General features: G+C 36.5%; 2 protein-coding genes across 2 annotated transcripts; one reads left to right on the forward strand and one right to left on the reverse strand.

Moving 5' to 3' along the window:
- Positions 1-43: 43 nt before the first annotated feature.
- usp39 (ubiquitin specific peptidase 39) lies at positions 44-12,327 on the forward strand. Its single transcript, XM_082170978.1, has 13 exons — positions 44-195; positions 545-623; positions 720-814; positions 1,760-1,896; positions 2,055-2,207; positions 2,503-2,728; positions 4,267-4,341; positions 4,454-4,521; positions 5,433-5,621; positions 7,583-7,725; positions 7,839-7,974; positions 8,072-8,158; positions 11,369-12,327. Exons 1-13 carry the CDS (start codon positions 144-146, stop codon positions 11,420-11,422), a joined length of 1,494 nt encoding a protein of 497 aa, XP_082027104.1. The 5' UTR covers positions 44-143; the 3' UTR covers positions 11,423-12,327.
- Positions 12,328-12,626: 299 nt separating this feature from the next.
- sftpbb (surfactant protein Bb) lies at positions 12,627-21,827 on the reverse strand. Its single transcript, XM_082170999.1, has 10 exons — positions 21,671-21,827; positions 21,210-21,268; positions 18,992-19,066; positions 18,461-18,577; positions 18,210-18,347; positions 16,438-16,518; positions 16,160-16,343; positions 13,333-13,466; positions 13,109-13,186; positions 12,627-13,006 (listed from the first exon to the last, which is right to left on the reverse strand). Exons 1-10 carry the CDS (start codon positions 21,720-21,722, stop codon positions 12,977-12,979), a joined length of 948 nt encoding a protein of 315 aa, XP_082027125.1. The 5' UTR covers positions 21,723-21,827; the 3' UTR covers positions 12,627-12,976.
- Between the last annotated feature and the right edge of the window lie 16 nt (positions 21,828-21,843).

Genomic DNA, 21,843 nt, shown 5'->3' on the forward strand with positions numbered 1-21,843 from the left:
ATTCACCCCGAGTTAACGTGCTCTTGGCCACCCCATTTTAGAGCGGAAGTGGAAGCGGGATATTTGTAACGCTCGCTGAATGCGTGCGACGAGTGTTCATTCAACAGTGTGTTGACTTGAATTTATTTGTTATTAAACGTAAAATGATCGCAGGCGTGAAACGGGAGAGGGAAGTTGATGAAGACGAAGATGAAGGTATGTCTGAAGCGTTTATTCGCTTGAAGTCGGGTTAAATGTGGAGGCCTCTGTCTGTTTTTAACGTAGCTGCTAAAATTCCTTTACTGTTATTCGTTTAATAATAGGCGAAAACCTACTAATCAAACGGTTTATCTTCAGAAGATCGTATGTTTATGTTCTCACATGTGCAAAGGTGTAATGCACAGCAACACCGATGATAATATCTGTTTAATATCTGCTTTGATGTCGTGTATTGTATTTCTGTCTGTCTGAGAGATCTCCATCATAGAGACCTGCATGTCTGGATTTCATCATCGTGGAACTGTAAACAACATGATTTTAATATGTGGTGTTTGTTTACTTTCAGAAGTGCGTGTGAAAATCGGTCGTGGTCATGTTGAAGATCGCAGAAGCCGCCATTGTCCATATCTGGACACAATCAATAGGTTCATTAATATGAGTGACGTTATATGATGTTTATTATTGTAAGTACCCAATGTTGCTCTTCTGCTGTAACACTCACTCTTTGTTTTGTTTTTTAGGAGTGTTTTGGATTTCGACTTCGAGAAGCTTTGCTCAATCTCTCTTTCACACATTAACGTCTATGCCTGTCTGATCTGTGGGAAATATTTCCAAGGTAAGTTTTTACAATATATGCTTTTTCATGTCTGTTGACCAGTGGAAGATGATGGAATCTTATTTCCACCATGACATAGAAAAATACTTAATTGTGACTTTTTAGCTCACGAGTTACAATGTAACTTTTTTTTCCCTCTCAATTGTCTGTTTATAGCCAGCAATTCTGAATATGTTTATCATAATTGCAGGATATAAACTCATTTAGATATCAACTTGTGCAATTGTGAGGGGAAAAAAAAGAGTCAGAATTGTGAGAAAGTCGCAATTACCTTTAGCTTTAGGCCTAGTTTCACAGACAGGGCTTAGATTAAGCCAGGAATCAGGATTAGGCCTTAGTTAAATTAGGACATTTAAGTAGCTTTTAAAAATGTGCCTAAAAAAAAAACATGACTGGTGTTTGTTTAAAGGAACACGCCGACTTTTTGGGACTTTAGCTTATTCACCGTATCCCCCTAGGCTAACACCCTAGCTAGGCTAGCGGTGGGTGCGTCGGACAGACTTACAGCATGCACGGAGATGAGAAGGGTATGTATGGACTTGTCTAACTCTGGGGGATACGGTGAATAAGCTAAAGTCCCAAAAAGTCGGCGTGTTCCTTTAAGACAAAACAATGACACTGAAATTTTAAGATACGTCAGTGCAAGTTGCTTTCAGTTAAAACAGCTCAAACATGCAGTTTAGTCTGGGACTAGCTTAAGCCTTGTCTGTGAAACCGGGGCATTATAGTTTTATTCTGTGGCCGAAACAAGCTTCCATCCATCCATGGTCAACAGATAAAAAAATAAATAATTCTGTGCGAAAACAAGCTTTCATACAATGAGGACATCTGTTTCTCTAAATGGAAATACTTGCATGAGCTAACTAATCAAAGTGACTATGTGATCTGTGTCAATTTGAAGAACACTGTTCAGGCTAATGCTTTGGCTTATTTTGTTCCCGTCAGGTCGAGGTCAGAAGTCTCATGCGTACATCCACAGCGTTCAGTTCACACACCACGTTTTCCTGAATCTCCACACGTTAAAGTTCTACTGCCTGCCAGACAATTATGAGATCATTGACTCCTCATTAGAGGACATTACAGTGAGATACGGGTTTCCTTTAATCTGTTTATTGACAATATAATATTGAGATTTTGTTCTACCATCATTTTGAAAAGGGTAATTACAGTAAAATAAAAAGTCTGTCTTGTTAGTCTTGCACTGATTGTTCTAAATCTCTGATTCATTTCTTTATTTCAGTATGTGCTGAAACCCACATTCACCAAGCCGCACATCTCTGGTTTGGATAAGCAGGGGAAGCTGTACAGAGCCTATGATGGCACCACATATTTGCCTGGAATTGTGGGTCTCAATAATATCAAGGCCAATGACTATGCTAATGTGGTTTTGCAGGTAAAATATGTCTCATATTGAGTTTATAAGTTTGTTAAAACTGTCTGTAATCCAAATGGATGGACATTTTATATGCAATTCAAATACATAAATCTTAAAGTCTTTGCACACTGAGTCCGAAATGTTCGTCTGTCATAAAAAAATTCCGATTAGGTTCGATTTTCTGAGAAGTGTTTTGACAATTCAGATCCACCGAATGACGAATACGAAAAAAGTAAACACATACGGAAATTTCAGACTTCAGTGTGTAAATATTTTTTTGAGTGCACTATGTCACCACTTGTTTTCTCCTAAGGCGCTGTCAAACGTGCCCCCTTTGCGAAACTACTTCCTTGAGGAGGAAAACTATCGTGGAATTCGCCGGCCGCCGGGCGACATCATGTTTCTGTTGGTGCAGCGTTTTGGGGAGCTCATGCGCAAGCTGTGGAACCCGCGCAACTTCAAAGCCCACGTCTCGCCGCATGAAATGTTGCAGGCTGTGGTGTTGTGCAGTAAAAAGAACTTTCAGATCACTAAGCAAGGTATGTCACAACACACACTTGTGAATACTAATGTACTGCATCAGGGCTGGACTTTAACTTTTTTGCTCACCAGACACTGTGGCGAGTGGTTTTCTAAAGTTACAAGCCACTTAGCATTTTCACTGGCCACAATTTTGACATGGATACCATGGGGGAAAACTGCCATATAGATATTTTTTATATTATCTCATAATTTGCCAGCCGTTATATTAGGCTGCTGTCACTTTAAGTCCTGACGCATGGATCCGTTATCACAAAATCTGGCAGAATGAGTAAAATTATGCGCAATGCGCACAATCCCACGGCGGAATTCAAGCCCTGTAACACCAACAATGTTCATCCAGAGCAAATGAAACAAGTGAGTGAGGAGAGGCGGGTTTGTGTGTCACTCGCTGTCGGAGAGAGGAGAGAGCGAGAATGCACAGCTATAACTGTATATCATGCGGAAGAGTTTCAGATATTTCAGTATCGTTATGTAGCGAAAAAACTATATTTTTGACAACACTACATTCATTGCACTTAGTTTATTATTTCAGATGCCTATTTAAAATACTTGAAAATTGAAAAATGTAAAGTATATAAAATTCAACCTGAAATTCACCCACATTTGGTGGGTTGGCGGGTTAATATCAAGCCCTGTACTGCATACTGTGCTGTATATACAGTGCACTGGGTTAATGTTTTTCTTAAGCTGCAATCTTAGGTTCTAGCTTGCATGTTTAATTCAGAAAGTAGTGTAGTAGCATCTATGGCCCTGTCCCAAATGGCATCCTAAACACTCGCGGTCTTCCTACGAGTGCACACTTTCGTGACGTAACACTGCTTTGACTGTCGGGAAGAAGTCTGTTGCGGAGCTCGCAAAAGTGCGCATTAAAGGCGTATCGACCGCAGATAGTGCTCGTAAGCACCCTTCTGACATCTAAAATGTCAAATGGGACACTCTACGTTCTCGTGGACTTAACGGACACGTGCACGCAGCAGCCATTGTAAGTCCACAGGACTGAAAGTGCATTTGAAGTGTGCCATTTGGGACAGGACCTAAGTCCCTTAGAGTCTGTTCACTCTGCGGACATATTTGCAATCCGGCATCCAGCTAATTCAGGCATCCAAGACCAAGTCCAAGTCCCACATGAATTGGGGAATCCTGAACTCTCAAAAACTCCTTGCCACACTCACAATGAAACAACATATTTTAAATCAGCAACAAAATCTGACATGAACTATCCCATAAATGTTGTTTCTTATGCTCATATAGCTTTAGAAATGCTTATTTTTAAGGCTAGATGCGGATGTGCAGTGATGACAGTTTTTATAGCAACCAGAGCTTCTAATGGCAGAGCTGCAGTGATGCGATGACTTTATCAATCAGCGATTGGATCTTTTATTTAGAAGGCGGGATTTATTACACCAAGTAATATGAGTTCGCCGTCTTTGTATGTGTAAAGTTAGTGTGGTAGAATGCTCAAACAGAAGTCCGTCATTCTCCTAAAACAGGACTGTGCACTTTTTAAACCGGTGTTGTGCTCTTTGTCCTCCAGGGGACGCTGTTGACTTTCTCTCCTGGTTCCTGAATGCATTGCATGGTGCTCTTGGTGGGACAAAGAAGAAATCATGTGAGTTTTGTTTTGTGTGTTTCTGATTGACATTATAGGAGTGTATCGGTTTTCTTCTCAGTTGTAATCTTCATAAGTACAGGGTGAAATGGTTTTTCTCTTCTGTCTACAGCCATACTCGCCAAGGTGTTTCAGGGGTCCATGCGAATCTTCTCAAAGAAGCTTCCCCATCCAGACTTGGTAGGTTTCTGCTGGACATTTTCTGATTTGTGCTTGCTAAAACCATTTAAAGGGATGGTTGATTATGATTTCACTTTTCTAACTTTAGTTAGTGTGTAATGTTGCTGTTTGAGCATAAACAACATCTGCAAAGTTCAAAGCAAAGGAAGATATTTGCTTTTAAAGAAAAACATTTTTAACGACTACAGCAAACGGCTGGTAGAGACTACACCACATTCCTCACGGGTTAGTGACATCACCAACCCTAAAATGTACATAGACCCCTCCCCCGGGAACAAGATTTATAGATTATCAAGAAAAAATATGCTAATCAATGACTAGAAGATTCAATTAGCAATCACATAAGCTACATAAATTCTTCAACTAACCATTCAGAAATGTCCTGTTGCTTCTACATGTTGTCACTTCTTCTTGAGTCTCTCATCCATCATTGTCTGACTCCGGTTTGAACATAAAAGGCTAAAAGTTTTGAAATAATCAGTGCATGTCAGTGTGAGATAAAACGACACGAGCTCTTGAAGCTCCGCCCCCTGTGCCGGGAGCAGCAGCTCATTTGCATTTAAAGGAACAAACACAAAAACAATGTGTTTTTGCTCCCCCTCAAAAAGTGACAATATTAACATGCTATATAAAAATATCTGTGGGGTATTTTGAGCTAAAACTTCACATATACACTCTGGGGACATCAGAGACTTATTTTACATCTTGTGAAAAGGGCATTATACCCCCCCTTTAAACAGTTTAGAAGGCCTTTCTATATTATATATTGATACATGAGATGGGATTGTTGTGAACATTGAACAATAACGCTTGTGCTGGTGTCCCATCCGTCTTTAGAAAGAGGACAGAAAAATGCTGTGTTTGCAATGTCAGATTAGATAAATGATTTAGTGTCGTCCTTGTTTTATCAGCCTCCTGAAGAGAAAGAAGCCCTTCTCCTTAAGGAGGAGTACCAGGAGAAGATGTCGGAGTCCACCTTCCTCTACCTGACCCTTGACCTGCCCACCGCACCGCTCTACAAAGATGAGAAGGAGCAGCTCATCATTCCTCAGGTTCCTCTCTTCAACATCCTGGGCAAGTTCAACGGAAACACAGAGAAGGTTTGGATTTACTTTCAGATTTTGTATTATTTATTGTTTATAATAATAATTTGTCATAAAGCCTTTATATATATAATGCATATATAAGTATTTTTAATGCATTAATTATGCATTATAATGTATTGTATGGTCTCATGAATTATTGTATTCACAGTAATGATACATTATAAAATATATCTATTTATTTTTACACTTTTAGAAAGTATAATGCATTGAAACACACAACGAACATGGTTACAATTATTTATAAAAAAATATATAATACGTTGTTCATCTTTATAATGCATTGTATATAAAGGCTTTAAAGGACAATTCCGGTGAAAAATGAACTTAGGGGTAATTAACACATGGTTACCGAGTCGATTGTTCCCTGGGATGCTTTTAAGTTAAAGATGATTTTAAGATGCTTCGAATGTTAAGAGTTTTATCTCTAAAAACAGATTAGTTTATAACGCTAGTATATGGGGCACAGAGTAGGTAAAAGTAAATCGCTAGTTAATACCACTAACAAGGCTCAAAATAGCCTCACACTAACACATAATGAGGGTCCATACATGCAAACCGAAGCATTGAGAACTTTGTAAGTGTACAGACAGTTTAATAAAAAGATACTTTATAAAGACAGTACATTACGCGTTTGCAGGCAGGAGCCATCTTAGAAAACAGTCTCGACTAGTCGAGTCACGAACGCCGTGCTACGTTAGATTTCACAAACGTAATTCCTATCGACCAGCTCACTTCGTATGGAGTTCGTGACTCCATTAATCGAGATTGTTTTCCAAGATGACGCCTGCCTGCAAACGCGTAATGTACTGTCTTTATAAAGTATCTTCTTATTAAACTGTCTGTACACTTACAAAGTTCTCAATGCTTCGGTTTGCATGTATGGACCCTCATTATGCTACCGTGTTAGTGTGAGGCTATTTTGAGCCTTGTTAGTGGTATTAACTAGCGATTTACTTTTACTTACTCTGTGCCCCATATACTAGCATTATAAGCTAATCTGTTTTTAGAGATAAAACTTTTTACATTCGATTTTCATGAAAACGCATCCCAGGGAACGATCGACTCGGTAACCATGTGTTAATTACCCCTAGGTTCATTTTTCACCGGAATTGTCCTTTAAGTAAAGTGTTACCAAAATCATTTTCCTTAAAGCTGAAATGAATAAAAAATAGAAATGTTGCCTTTCCCCCCCCATTTTTTGATTAAGTTGAAGTGCTGCACAATATATCAAAATTATCGAAATATGGCAAATGTATATATCGCGATATGAATATCACAAAGGCTTGCAATAACTGGGGTCATGAACTAAAGACAAAGAGAAAATCACTCACTGCTCTCGGCTGAATAATGTTTGTAGCTTTCATAAGAATCAGGATATATTTAATTCATACAGTGAAAACTAAGCCGTGTTTTATTTTTACATTTGATTATTCAGTTTCTGTTGTTAAATAACCCTAATGTATGATAACCTGAACCCTGAGGTTTACACTGATGTTAAAATAACACTTCTTATACTACAGTAAAACACTGATGTTCACTTTCAGAAGTTGTAGGGCGTTTTCTCGTCACAAAAAGAATGTGAAACACATGTTGGTTATATCATTTAAAATATATTTTAAAGATAATTTAAGTTTATTTTACATACTTTAAGCATATCGAATATCGCAGTATTTAATGAGTTATCGCATATCGCATTTTTCTTCAATATTGTGCAGCCCTAATGTTAACTAAAGTAGTTAACTAATGAAACCTTATTGTAAAATGTAATTTTTTTGTATTATTATTATGCTTTTTTAAAAATAATTTATATCTTTATCCACAAATATTCAAGCACTAGTTATATGTCTATGGGACTGTTAATACGATGGTTTTTGTGAAGAAAATGCCTGATATTGAATATGCCACTTAGTTTACGGCCAATTATATACAATGAACTTTTGACGTTTTTGTCACAGGAGTACAAGACCTACAAAGAGAACTTTCTGAAGAAGTTCCAGCTCACCAAACTTCCCCCATACCTTATCTTCTGCATCAAACGATTCACAAAGAACAACTTCTTCATTGAGAAGAACCCAACCATCGTCAACTTCCCCATCACGTATGTGACCGGCGCCGGCTCCGGATATATTTAGATTACACTCTTTTAGATTTGTATATATTCTCTGTACATGTATTTTGAAATGTTCTTGTGAAAACACTCATGCACAACAGGAACGTTGATCTGCGCGAGTACCTCACAGAAGAAGCGCAGACTACTGAGAAGTTCACGACCTATGACCTGGTGGCCAATGTTGTTCATGATGGAAAACCCACTGAGGGTTCCTATAGAATTCATGTTCTGCATCATGTGAGTGTGTCAACCAACACTTTACTCCATTCAAAACAATAGCAGCTTTGTTATTGGGATGTTTTGTATAATATGTCTGCTTTCTAATGTTTGACAGGGCACAGGGAAGTGGTATGAGCTTCAGGACCTGCAGGTGATCGACATCCTTCCTCAGATGATCACACTCTCTGAGGCGTACATACAGGTTTGCTTCTTATTACTTTCTTTGTCATTCGCAAGTTGATGGAGATAAAAACACAGCTGAGCGTGAGGTTTTATCAAGTGGATATTACCGTATTTTCCGCACTATAAGGCGCACTTAAAAGCCTTTATTTTTTTCAAAAAACGACAGTGCGCCTTATAATCCGGAGCGCCTTATATATGGATCTGGCGCCTAATATTAATGTCTGTAAAACAACCGCTGACTTAAACCTTTTGTTTATACTTTCGCCTGGCACCGGAGCGCGAGCCTCCGCTGACTGCGCGCGCCCCTCCCCAAACAGACGAGGCATTTATACTTGACGCAACTGTTTTGTTTTAGACTGAGCACCAGACCATACAACTGATTTAGACGCGCAAACTGGGTGCCGGTGTGATGAGATGTACTAATATCCGTCTGCTCGGGCAGATTCGGCTCAAAGTCGTGCATCTTCGGATGCGGAGGCGCACGCGCTGTCACAATGACGTCATTTTGCCGCGCGCGCGCCTCCGCATCCGAAGATGCACGACTTTGAGCCGAATCTGCCCGAGCAGACGGATATTAGTTTTTTATTACCTTCGCGCTCATGCGGACGCGTCGAGTATAAACAAGGTTTTACAGCTCAGCCACTTGTTTTTTTCATATTTTTTTTGCAAGTGGTAGATCTTGGTTTACATTTGGACTTTGGATGTGATCTTAGGCTTGAAAAGGTTGGTGACCACTGCATAACGCAAACCCAGTCAAACGTTTGACTGCAGTATCTTCTATTCTATGCGCCTTATAATCCGGTGCGCCCTATATATGAAAACAGTTCTAAAATAGGCCATTCATTGAAGGTGCGCCTTATAATCCGGTGCGCCTTATAGTGCGGAAAATACGGTACATGAAAACTGGGTTACACTTTATTTATATAGTCCACTTTAAGGCCTCGATATACTTCAAGCGAAATTGAAACAAACGAACTAGTGTACAGGGTAGGGTTGCACCAGCCGTTCGTAAGTTCTTTCTTAAATTGGAACGTAAAGTCCACACTAGAGGCTTAGTAACTTCTAGCTAGTTTGTAACTAACTCTTATGCAAAGAGAGTTGGGGATAAATAAATAATTTTGCAATGTGCTGCTGTTGCTGCTGGTCAAGCAAATGTTTGTGCTTTGTTTCTGTTTGATATAATTGTAAATATATCTATTAAAATACTGATATTGTGGCCTATAACTCCTCCCTGAACTCCCCGCTGCTCTGTATCTTGCTCTCTCATTGGCTGTCGGTCATCGCCGATGTAGTTTTCAGTCAGAACACTTTTCACACAGCAGGATTTTGAATAGCCGACAGGTCCAGATATTTAGCATGCCAAATATCACATGGGCGTCGGCGACTCGTCGGTGATTCTCTCAGATCGCGTCTTTGCTCTTTCACACTGCGTGATTGTCACTCGCGTGAACGAGCACCGATTTGCCTGTGATTTCGGGCATTTGTCTGCGATTTCTCAAAACCTGTCGGAGAATCGGGGCTAAAATCGTGCAGTCTGAACTCGGCATTAGTGTACGCTGATTGGCCGAAAGCATGCAAAACAACAGCACTTGACAATTATTTAAAAGCAGTGTACACACAGATTATAGCCTATACATTCACTCAGGCTCTGGCGTTCTCTGCGCCGTCAAAATAAGTCACAATATTAGTTCTCTGGGATAAAGGTTGAAGACCCAACTTTATGCATGTTTTGTAAGATTCCCCTCTCTGTTAAACATATTTTTATTAGATTGTCCTGGACTTAATACAAGTAGATTGCTCTTTTATGAAGGTACCTCACTTAAGGACTTATTTAGTAAGATTATGCCTGAAAAGGTTTTGGATTTTTTTTTTTATCATACAGTACAGGCCAAAAGTTTGGACACATTACTATGAAGTTTCTTCTGCTCATTAAGCCTGCATTTATTTGATCAAAAATACAGTTGTTTTTTTTAAATATTGTGATATATTATTACAATTTAAAATAATTGGTTTTCAATTTATTATACTTTAAATTATCATTTATTTCTGTGATGCAAAGCTGAATTTTCAGGATCATTACTCCAGTCTTCAGTGTCACATGATCCTTTAGAAATCATTCTAATATGATGATTCATTATCATAGTTGGAAACAGTTCTGCTGCCTAATATTTTTTTATAACCTGTGATACTTTTTTAGGATACTTTGATGAATAAAAAAAGAAAAGAAGCAAATGTTATTAAAATAGAAATCTTTTGTAACAACAATATACACTACTGGTCAGTAATTTGGGGTCGGTAATTTTTTTTCTTACTTTTTTTGAAATAAATCAATACTTCTATTCAGCAAGGATGTGTTAAATTGATAAAAAGTGGTTGTAAAGATTTATATTATTAGAAAATATTTTTTTATTTTGAATAAATGCAGTTCTTTTAAACTTTTTATTCATCAAATATATTAGGCAGCAGAACTGTGTCCAACACTCATAATAAATCAGAATATTAGAATGATTTCTAAAGGATCATGTGACACTGAAGACTGGAGTAATGATGCTGAAAATTCAGCTTTGCATCACAGAAATAAATGATAATTTAAAGTATAATAAATTGAAAACCAATTATTTTAAATTGTAATAATATATCACAATATTAAAAAAATTCTGTATTTTTGATCAAATAAATGCAGGCTTGATGAGCAGAAGAAACTTCTTTCAAAAACATTAAAAATAGTAATGTGTCCAAACTTTTGACCTGTACTATATGTTATTTTAAAAAATCTTGTATAATATGACTTGCTGTTTTTGTTTGTTTGGTTTTTATTGTATTTATATGATATTTGTATTTTTGTAATATAATTTTTGCTATGAAAATAGCTTTGAATCATGGCAACATAACTAAATAAAACAATCTGAATCTGAAAGTTCTCAGGGAACCACCTTGACGACTAGTTCCTAAAACTGAGTTCCTAGAACTGCGAAAGCCCCCAATGAAGAACTCAGTTTCTCTTTTCAAATATGTTTGAGGAAGTGCGATTTGTATGATGATTATTTTTTTTTTGTTTTTTTTTGAATCATATATATATATTAGCATTATATAAGATGGTGGATACTGTGGTCGTTGCAATCAAAAATGTTAAATATGTATGTGTCTTGCAGATCTCTATTCTGAATCATTGTAAATGTTTTTGAGACTTCACCACCCAACCTTATCTCACATATTTCTTCTTTTGCAGATTTGGAAGAGACAAGATAAAGAGGATGGAGCAGAAAGCCATAAAGGGGCGTAGGATGCCCAAACAACGCAGCATACGAGAGTTGTAAATGAAGTGTTCCTGAATGCAACACTGGAACCCTGGCTTCAAGAATGACGAGATGAGTGACCGTGACAATGAGAGAAGACATTCACCTTAAAGGGATAGTTCACTCAAAAATCTAAATTCTCTCATTTACTCACATTCATGCCATTCCGCATGTATAAGACTGACTTTCTTCAGATAAACACACATATTTAGGAAAATAATCCATCTCTGTCAGTTCATATAATGCCACTGAATGGCTGAAGCTTGATCATGACAGTGACCCTTACGACCCCAGTGGATGAATCGATGTCTTCTGAAGCCAAACGATGGGTGTATGAGAAAAACACTAATAGATTTATTATAAATCAATGCTTCCAGTCTACAGTCGTACGGCGTTCTTGAGAGGGACAAAACAGCATTGATTTATAATTAAAAAAGTTAAATCTATTAGTATTTCTCTTACACACACCTACCGTTTGGCTTCAGAAGACATCGATTCATCCACTGGATTTGTATGGATCACTGTCACGAACGCTGTGTGGTTCAAGCGTCAAACAAGCTTCAGCCAATCAATGGGGTTATATAGACTAAAAGAGATGGACTTTTCCCCCTAAAAATCTTCCTTTGTGTCTATATGAAGAAAGTCATATACATTGAGGATGGGAAGAGGATGAGTGAATGAGTATTTCCATTTTTGAACGAACTATCCCTTTAAATCCTGAGCTTTCATTTCATATAATGATGCTAAGAAATCTGTGAACGCATTTCTGTTCCTATGGTGATTTATTTTATTTTGATTTTTTTATGATTTCAGTTTTAATTGTTCGTGTTCCTTTGCCTATACAGTTTGGCAGTTTGTAGTATGAGACCTTTTATTAAAGTTTTCAAGACTATAGACTGCATCTCATTCGGCTCTTTAGAAAACGAGTATTGTGAATAAGCAGCTAGACCAAAACCCTCACACTTGAGAGTGCTTTTGTTTTAAGAGTTCAATCAATGCTTATGTGTTTGTTGGTGAGATTAATAATAGGATACGTAGTGTTCTTATACAGCATTACCACAAACAACAAGACAAATCCAAAGGAAGTTTGTTTTTTGACAGATTTTTCATGAATTTAATTATAAAAGGCCTTATTTTGAATTGTCACTGTTAAAAGTGACACTTTTCCCTGAATTAACTGCTTACAATGCCTTGAAATACAAATGTTTATTTCTTGCATCTTCTCAACACAAAAATGAGGATGCAAAGGCTTCATATAATGTTACACACAATGCATGCTATAATATTTCCTATAGGCTAAGTTCACTAGTTTGTTATTACATGTCTACCCAGTGTGGTTTGGATTATGGAACTGCAAACACAACACATAAATGATTAGCAGTAATTAAGAAAGGTTATATTAAAAACTGTTCAGTAAATAAAGGTAATTTCTCAAATTTCCCTTGATTTTGTGTCTAAAGGAAGTGGATACAAAAAGCTTGGTCAAGTGAACAGTTATTTTTGTTGCTTTTCCGATTGAAATCTTATTGGATTGATCACTTTCACTTGTGTCCCCTGCAAAGGTAATCTTCCTGTTGACAAAACACACACACAAAAAAGAGTTACTTAATGTCCAAATCTCTCCAGTCCGTTCAACAACCCCAAAGATATTGGTAAAGTTGAGCAGTTCTTACTTGACACTCGCTGATGGATGGTGGTTTCCCATCGCTCTTCAGGAGCCTGTGGCCATGAAGCTTCACAAACCCTTCACACTAGAACAAGGAGAAACAATACAGTCAGTCTACTGCTTTTCCTGTAACATGTCGTCACTGTCAGACAGTCTTTGAGTGTGTACGTCACTATTTTACACAGATCTTGTCCAAGGATTGTTATGATGTATTGTACGTGTGATCATTACTTGAGGAATAGCATTAGGGTGAAGGTGGCAGATCTTCTGGAGCAGGTCAGAGGTCTGGATCTCAGTTGCGTTGTGACCCAGATGAAACCGGGAGAGGACCGCCAGTATCTTACAGGAATCGCAGTCTGTGGACACTGGAGAGAATATGCATAATTCATATAAAGCATGATCACAGTCATTTACAAACAATGATTCTTCAATCAGTTCTGGTCTGAGAAACTAAAGTCAGTGGTTCTCAAACCTTCCATGGCAAGAACTATGTCAGAATATCTGATCATTAAGCACCACCTAGTCACACACACAAAAAAAAAGATGTAAATAAACTTAGGTCAGGCTACTATTCGATGTGATGAGTGATCAACCCGTTCTTGAGAAACAATTATTTTATGAGGTGTTTTGATTTGTATGATGTGATTCATATTCAGATTATGAAAAAGTACGAATGGGATCTCATTTGATGAGCCACCGAAACAGCGCATTTGCAAGTGATTTGCCTCAAAAACAAAGGTCCCCTAGGTCAGGGGTTTTCAAACTGGGGGCCGCCAGGGGGCGCCAGGGGGGCCGCAGAAAGTTGAAAAAAAAAGCGGAAAAAAAAGTTTAAAACGTCAAAAAAAATAAAGTGTTAATATGAGTATTGTTATGAAATAACATTATAATAATTTGTTGCATAGCCTATCTGAACATTATACTTTTAATGCTAATCTTTTAGAGATGAACTGATTGATCGGCTGGTGACCAGAATTTGCCGATTTTCGGGCGATTTTCAGTCTGACATATGCCGATTCAAATGCACTCGGGTGCCGCATGATTAACATTGCGTAACATCAGCATCACACGTGCACAGAACGCACATGTAGGAAACCTTGTGAATTACGGCCGTTTCAGACCGCAAGCGGCGCGTGAGCAGCGCAAATTTTTTTTCGGCGTGCATGTTCAGTGAGTGCATTCACACCGCGAGCAGGAGCAGCGCGTGAGCGTCAAGCAGGAGCGTCGCGTGCCGTGAGCAGCGGAGGGTTTCGGCGCCGTCTATTTTTGCTGCGCTGCTCACGCTCAATTAAAGCGAAAGCACACTTTTGATGGACAAAATAAATATGATTTCACACAAAAAGTACCAAAAATGCACATAATTTGCATGTAGGCTATAGTGTGTTTTAACAAGAACTGGAGTAGGCTATGTCAGAAAAGAAAATGAAGACTCAAAAATATTTATAGAAAATGTACCCATTTAAACTTGTTTTTATTAATCAGTTTATTAATCAGTTTATTAATCAGTTTAATCAGTTTGGGTAAAAGTGGTGTTTTATAAAAAATATATTTATAGAAAATAAATATTTGTGTGTGCTGTAAAGTGGTTAGAAAAAATGAAATCAGAATCGGCTAAAATCTGTATCGGCAGGTCAAACTCAATGAAAAATCGGAATCGGTCTTGAAAATTGTAATCGGTTCATCTCTATAATCTTTCTGATTGGCTGGTATCAAACACCATCACATAATCTGATGTTCACCTAGATGTTTTATTTATTTATTTCTACATTTGCCGCAGTATTGTCGATGGGTTCAATAACACATCCTGCAAAAGGGGGGCCTTGGCCAGAACCTAGTAGTATTTGGGGGGCCTTGTCATGGAAAAGTTTGGGAACCCCTGCCCTAGGTAGTGCATATATATATATATATATATATATATATATATATATATATATATATATATATACAGTGCTTATAAATTTATTAGACCTCCACCCAACGTAAAGTTTGAGCCACAGCTGCCCTAAACTAACAGTATTGGTTATAACCAAAATCATTTTTATGTTTCTGTAATGGTTAATCCACCAGTATGTGTGAGCTCGTTCGTCACAGTTGGTCAAGTCAAAGTCCGGACTTGAATCCCATTGAACAAATTTGGGATTTGGTGGATTCAAAGATAGATCGCACCAAAGTTTAATCAAAAGCAAATCTTTTGGGAACAGCCAGAAACTATTTGGAAGTCAATAACAACAGAAACTGTGGAAAAGTACAGTACATAAAAACAAAGCCAGCAAGAATGCAAGCTGTTATCAAGGCCAAAGAACGCCATACAAAATATTAAGGGTAACTTTATTGTACAGTGTCTTTGTTACATATGTTACATGTACTTACCGTAGTAATAACAGTAAATTATGCATAATTACATGCAACTAACCCTCAACCAAACCCTAATCCTAACCCTAACCCTATAGTAAATACATGTAGTTGCTTAATATTACTCAGTACTTAAATATATAATTACACTGTAACAATGACACCTTAAAATAAAGTGTAACCATATTAAGTTATTTGGTTATTATGTGTCAATAAAGACGATTAAGTTGTTTCAGTTTGTTAAATGACAATCAAATGTTTAGTTTTAAACAAGTTTTTGACAGATTGCTAAAATATGTCAACACATTGCCACAGTTTGAAAGCTACGAGTCTATGTGATAAGACTGATGAACCCGATCTCAAGAGATTATTTTACCAAGTGGCGATTCCTATTCATTTGTACAATGTGATTTGTATTTGGTTCATTGGCAGATTAAACGAAATCAGAAATTCATGTGAAATCGTCACCACAAGAGCGCATGTGCTCAAAAACAAAGGTCCACTAGGTAGTGAACAAAATTTTAAAAGGGGAATATATATGCAAAATTAAGATTGGGTTATATTTTTTAAACTTTCAGTCTCTTACTGATTTCCACAGAAACTATTCTATGTGAAAACACTGATCAACCCAATCTCATGACACCAATTCTCCAAAACGTAAAGCAGTTTCCCGTGAGTTTGTGGCACTGATGGCCCTCACACTACTCACATGTCATGGGAGTCTCCGGGAAGAGACACAGACCCAGAGCTGCACAGATGGCGTGTGGAGGGAGAGAGGACAACAGGAGATCGATCAGCTTCTTTCCATACGTTTGTATGAAGGTGTTACACGTTTGCTTATAATGCTCAGGCAAATGATCACAGATTTTCTCCAGAAGGTTCTCTATAATCTCCTAAAACAAGACGGAACAAGTGGAAAATAACCCAGGAGCGTTTAATACTCAGGTGATAATTAAAATATGAACATATTAACTAGTAAAAACTTACTGCGGTTCTCTCTTTTGGCAACATGCCCTCAAGTGTCTTTATGAAGAACAGACAGAAGTTGCAGATGGGATTGCTATGAACCTAAGAAACAAAGTAGAACATGTGAGTCAAGGCAATCATATATTGAGTTATTCATAAGAGAGCTTTATTTAATGTGTTTTATGACTAGAACTACTCAAACTAGTAGCATGGTCTCAAACCTTTTCTCAAAATTTAAAGATACTTGAATGTATCGTGAATTTTGTCTCCCAATAAAACCAAAATAGTGCATAGCACTTTTTACAACAGCGTTGCAGAAATTCATAAAGTTATAGTTTATAATACCTTAATGCCTTATAGTCCACATTGAGCAGATTAGAGCTGGGCGATAGGAAAGTTTACAGTTAGCGATGATATAAATGATTAACCAGATGAGATTTGTTATATAGTAAATATCAGTGTTGGGAAAGTTACTTTTAAAAGTAATGTGTAACTATATTGTGTTACAAGTAAAAGTAACAGTTACTTTTTGTGGAAAGTAATGCATTTTTATGCTTTTTCCATTACTTTTCCTCACCTGGTTGAGGCTGGCTCTCCTTCAGGCCTTACAGGTGTTTTGTGTGTGTGTGTGTGTGTGTGTGTGTGTGTGTGTGTGTGTGTGTGTGTGTGTGTGTGTGTGTGTGTGTGTGTGTGTGCATGTTTTTAATGCAGTAATGCATTCAGCAACATACTAAAATACATCTTTATTGTCTTTTAAAAACACGTTTAGAATATTATACTGTATATCCAAAGCACTTCCTTTTCACAAAACTCAGAATGGCCCTCAGAATATTTTACTGTATGAATATCTGAATATATATATATAGTATATATGAAAGAACAGAGCCTCTGCTGTGTTTTTTTCTTCTAGTTTCATGCATTTATTTTTTATCAAGACTTAAATGTGGGTAAGTTTCATAAAGCAACATGCAATGCGTTTATGGCTTGTTTCTTCTTTTTTTTCGCCTGTGTTTTGATCCCGAGATTCATTACTCTTTCAGAAGATGTCCAATAGCGCCCACTACCATATAACAGTGAAAACATGGATTTCGTGAAAATTCTGTCAATAGAGGGGAAAAATGTTTAAGCAAATTAATTAAACTGAAAAGTAATATGCATTACTTTGTAAAAACAGTAACTCAAATATTAATGTGTAAATTTCTAAAGTAATGCGTTTTTGACTCGTTTATACGAACTTTACTCGTTACATCAACAAATATACATTTGAATATGTAATGCATGTGACTCCCAACACTGGCAAATATTGCTTTATGTGGGTGTACTACATGTATGTGGGCAAAGTTGGATATTTAAGTTAGTCGTTTGTTTTGTGGTGATATTGAGGATTGTAAAATCTGTATGGTGTTGGTTTCAATTTATAACATTTTGCTAAAGCTAAAATTATGCTAAAATTATGATAAGATGATATTCACTGCTATATTTATAATATCACAGACTAAGATTTTAGTAATCTCGTCCACTCCTGAGAAGTTTCATAAAAGTTAATTGAAAGTCATGCCATAATAATTGTTATCTTTAGTCCTCAAGTGTGCAAGGATTAAAAACTCCCATTTGATGAGGGATAGAGAGAAGAAAAAACAACTTTGGAGAATTTGTTTTCCCTGCTTAAATCAATCTAGACTAAAGCCAGGCTCTTTTTTACAGTCTTCATTGGAAAGCAATGAATCAGATGGTCTGAGTGATGAGTTTTTCAAGTCTAAAACTGTGTAAACTTTGGCCTGTCTAACACGTACCTCTTGACTAGTTCCTCTTGAGGGTTTTGCATAGAGTAAACCATGTTCATTCAGGCCAACCATGAGCTCTGGCGGCGCTTCTCTCTCAGACTGGACGCCACACAGTCCCAACATTGAGCATATGTCACCATTTTGATTCTGCAACAAGGGTTAAAAACATCTGGTTTTCAGTGCTAGGGTATTATTCATGGTATTATTATTTTAAGTATTGAGATTTAAGAAAGAATTAAGTCAAATTGGGATGAACTCACTGCAAATGCACTGAAATATTTGATGACCAAATGCACATATGTCCTTGCTCCATCCATACACAACGGGATGACGGGGTGTTCAGAACAAAACTTGTCCAAAGCGTTTTCAACAAGATGCTGTGAAGAGGGAACAATTTAAGATCAATATATAACCAACTCCAAATCATTCATAACAATGAGTTAAAAAAACAAAACATGTCATTTAGTTGAAGCTTCTATTCAAAAGCAACTTATTACAGAAACAGAAACTACATCACTCGGCGGGCATAAGAATGAAAATAATGCAGCTGGAGATTTCACTTCTCTACAAGTACAACGACTGTGGCGTAAGCAGATTGTGTGAAAACATGAAGGAGATCATATGTGAATTATTGCCATGAGATTGTGTTGAACAGAAGGAAATTACCAGGTCTGGCATAAAGAAAACAAGCATTCAAACAATGGATTAAATTTACAGTTTTAAACATTGATTTACCGAAAGTGTCCTGTTAAATGTTTCAGTATTAGTGTACATCACACACACAATATCACCTGAGTGTCTTGATTGGAGAGCATGTCCGTCAGCAACTGTACCATCTTGTTGCAATCGCTGCACATGTTGTTCATCTACAGGATGATGACAGTGGTATAAGGTTATATTCTGTGAACTCATTTGATGTAATATGCGTAAAACCTTAAAACACATTTCAGTTTGGTGCATTTCAGAGCTTTGTTTATTAGTCTGCATGGTCAAATACGAGAAAGAAAAGAGCAAACCATGTGTTGCAGTTTCTAACACAAAACCACAAACTCTCACAACCTCTTTTCTAGGGTTGGATGGGTCAAAGAACGAATCTATCTTTAATAGAAAGAAGGAAGTGTAAAAATTACCATATTCTCTAATCTTGTTTTAAGGATCACAGTCAGATTTTATATATTGATATGATCTTTTATTATTTGAAGGGTAGCAATTTCCTGAAACCTTATACAGATTAGTATATGTGACAAATGAGAATCTGTCTACTAATGGTCCAAATGGAGAAGAACCTGACCAAGAATTACAGAATACCTGACATTTGCCTTCTTAAAAACAAACAAACAAATAAGCCCAGCCCTGGTGAGTAAAGTTACGCAATATTGCAACACATTACTTTCAATAAAAAGAAGCTAAGTAACACAATATTGTAACACATTACTTGCCATATTGTAACATAACTTTCAACAAAAAGGAACTAACGCAATATTATTGAAAAACTTTATTGTCATTGTATTTGCATACAGTGAAATTAGGATAACTATTCATAATTGTTCAACTATAACATTACTTTCAATAAAAGTAACTAAGTAACGCAATATTGTAACATCACTTTCAATAAAAAACACAATATTGTAACATTACTTTCAATAAAAAGTAACTAAGTAACGCAATATTGTAACGTTACTTTCAATAAAAGTAACTAAGTAACGCAATATTGTAACATCACTTTCAATAAAAAACACAATATTGTAACATTACTTTCAATAAAAAGTAACTAACACAATATTGTAACACATTACTTGTCATAAAAGTAAGTAATGCAATATTGTAACAATACTTTCAATAATGCAATATTGTAACAATACTTTCAATAAAAAGCAACTAAGTAACACAATATTGTAACATTACTTTCAATAAAAAACACAATATTGTAACATTACTTTCAATAAAAAACACAATATTGTAACATTACTTTCAATTAAAAGGAACTAACACAATATTATTGAAAGCCTTTATTGTCATTGTATTTGCATACAATGAAATTAGGATAACTATTCATAATTGTTCGACTATAACATTACTTTCAATAAAAAGTAACTAAGTAACACAATATTGTAACATTACTTTCAATAAAAAGTAGCTGACAGTTTTATGACAAGTAATGTGTTACAATATTGTGTTAGTTACTTTTTATTGAAAGTAATGTTACAATATTGTGTTTTTTATGGAAAGTAATGTTACAGTATTAAGTAACGCAATATTGTAACACATTACTTTCAATTAAAAGGAACTAACGCAATATTATTGAAAGCCTTTATTGTCATTATATTTGCATACAATAAAATTTGGATAAATATTCATAATTGTTCAACTATAACATTACTTTCAATAAAAAGTAACTAAGTAACACAATATTGTAACACATTACTTTTAAAGTAACTTTCCCCAACACAGCTTGTGACAATGCAAGGCCTTCACTGCAATAGCAATAAGAAACGTTAGAAAACTTGCGAATAATAAATAAGGTGGAAGCAACTTGTTGGTGATTTGGACAAAAAAAAAAAATCTAGAAATGAATAGTTTGTCAATTCAGTTGATTGTGTATACGCCCTAGTCTAGTTCCTGTGCACAAGTTTCATTTCCAGCCAAATGGAAGAAAGAGTAAACGAGTAATCTCTTCACTGTAGCTGCGTACTACGGTGTGTCTTGAGGCAATACTGAGAATTCAACGAGTTCTTGAATTGTTAAAGGGATAGTTCATCATTTACTCACGTCAAATGACAGGCCCCATTGACTTTTCACATTTTTGGGTGAACTATCCCTATAAAAGCATCTGTGATTCCCCTCTGAAGTAGCCTTTAATATAGCCAATGTAAAGGTTAACTAGGTGCATGCTGGTATGCCTGTAGTTTATGAAATAAATGAAAATGTAGGCTATGTAAAGGGATAGTTTTCATCTGCATTGCTGCTACTGTAAATGCAAGTGGTTATATTAAAGCACTCGTGACTCACCTGGGAAAGGCTGGATGTTCGTGGTTCTGTGGGCCGAAGGTCTACATTTCTTGCCCATCCTATAGAGAAACCAGAGCATGTAAAGCATTTCTTGCTAATATGGAATCATATATATAAACTACTTGACTATTACTAAGAGGCTACCAGGAAATCGACTGCCAGCTTTGGAAAATAAATAGAGCTATTTTTTAATTCATCTGTCTATCTTAATTTAACATTTAACTTTTTTTTCTTTTTTTAAATAAGTGTTTTAATTATCAAACCAGACCATGTAAAGTATTTCTAGCTAATATGGAATTGACTTAGAGATAGGCTACCAGGAATTCGCCTGCAAGCTTTTTTAATTCAACTTTTAACAGTAAAATTAAGTAGCCTAGGCCTAGTTTCATTATTAAATGTAATGGTTATGTTGGAGCAAAATATCACACCGCCATCTTTAGGCAATATTTCAACTCTCTTACCTGAGGACAGGGTAGAAGTGAAGAGAAAGAAAGAGACGAAGGAGAACTGCATGATGTTTTAATCGGAAGTGCTGTTCCATAAACCCGATGCTGTCTGTGTGCAACTGCTTAACCCAAACGTTTTATTGTATTTTGATGAGGAAGTAAAACCACCAGATCGTGACTGTCTGCCT

Source organism: Leuciscus leuciscus (assembly GCF_965113295.1).
Source record: "Leuciscus leuciscus genome assembly, chromosome: 5".
NCBI lineage: Eukaryota > Metazoa > Chordata > Actinopteri > Cypriniformes > Leuciscidae > Leuciscus > Leuciscus leuciscus.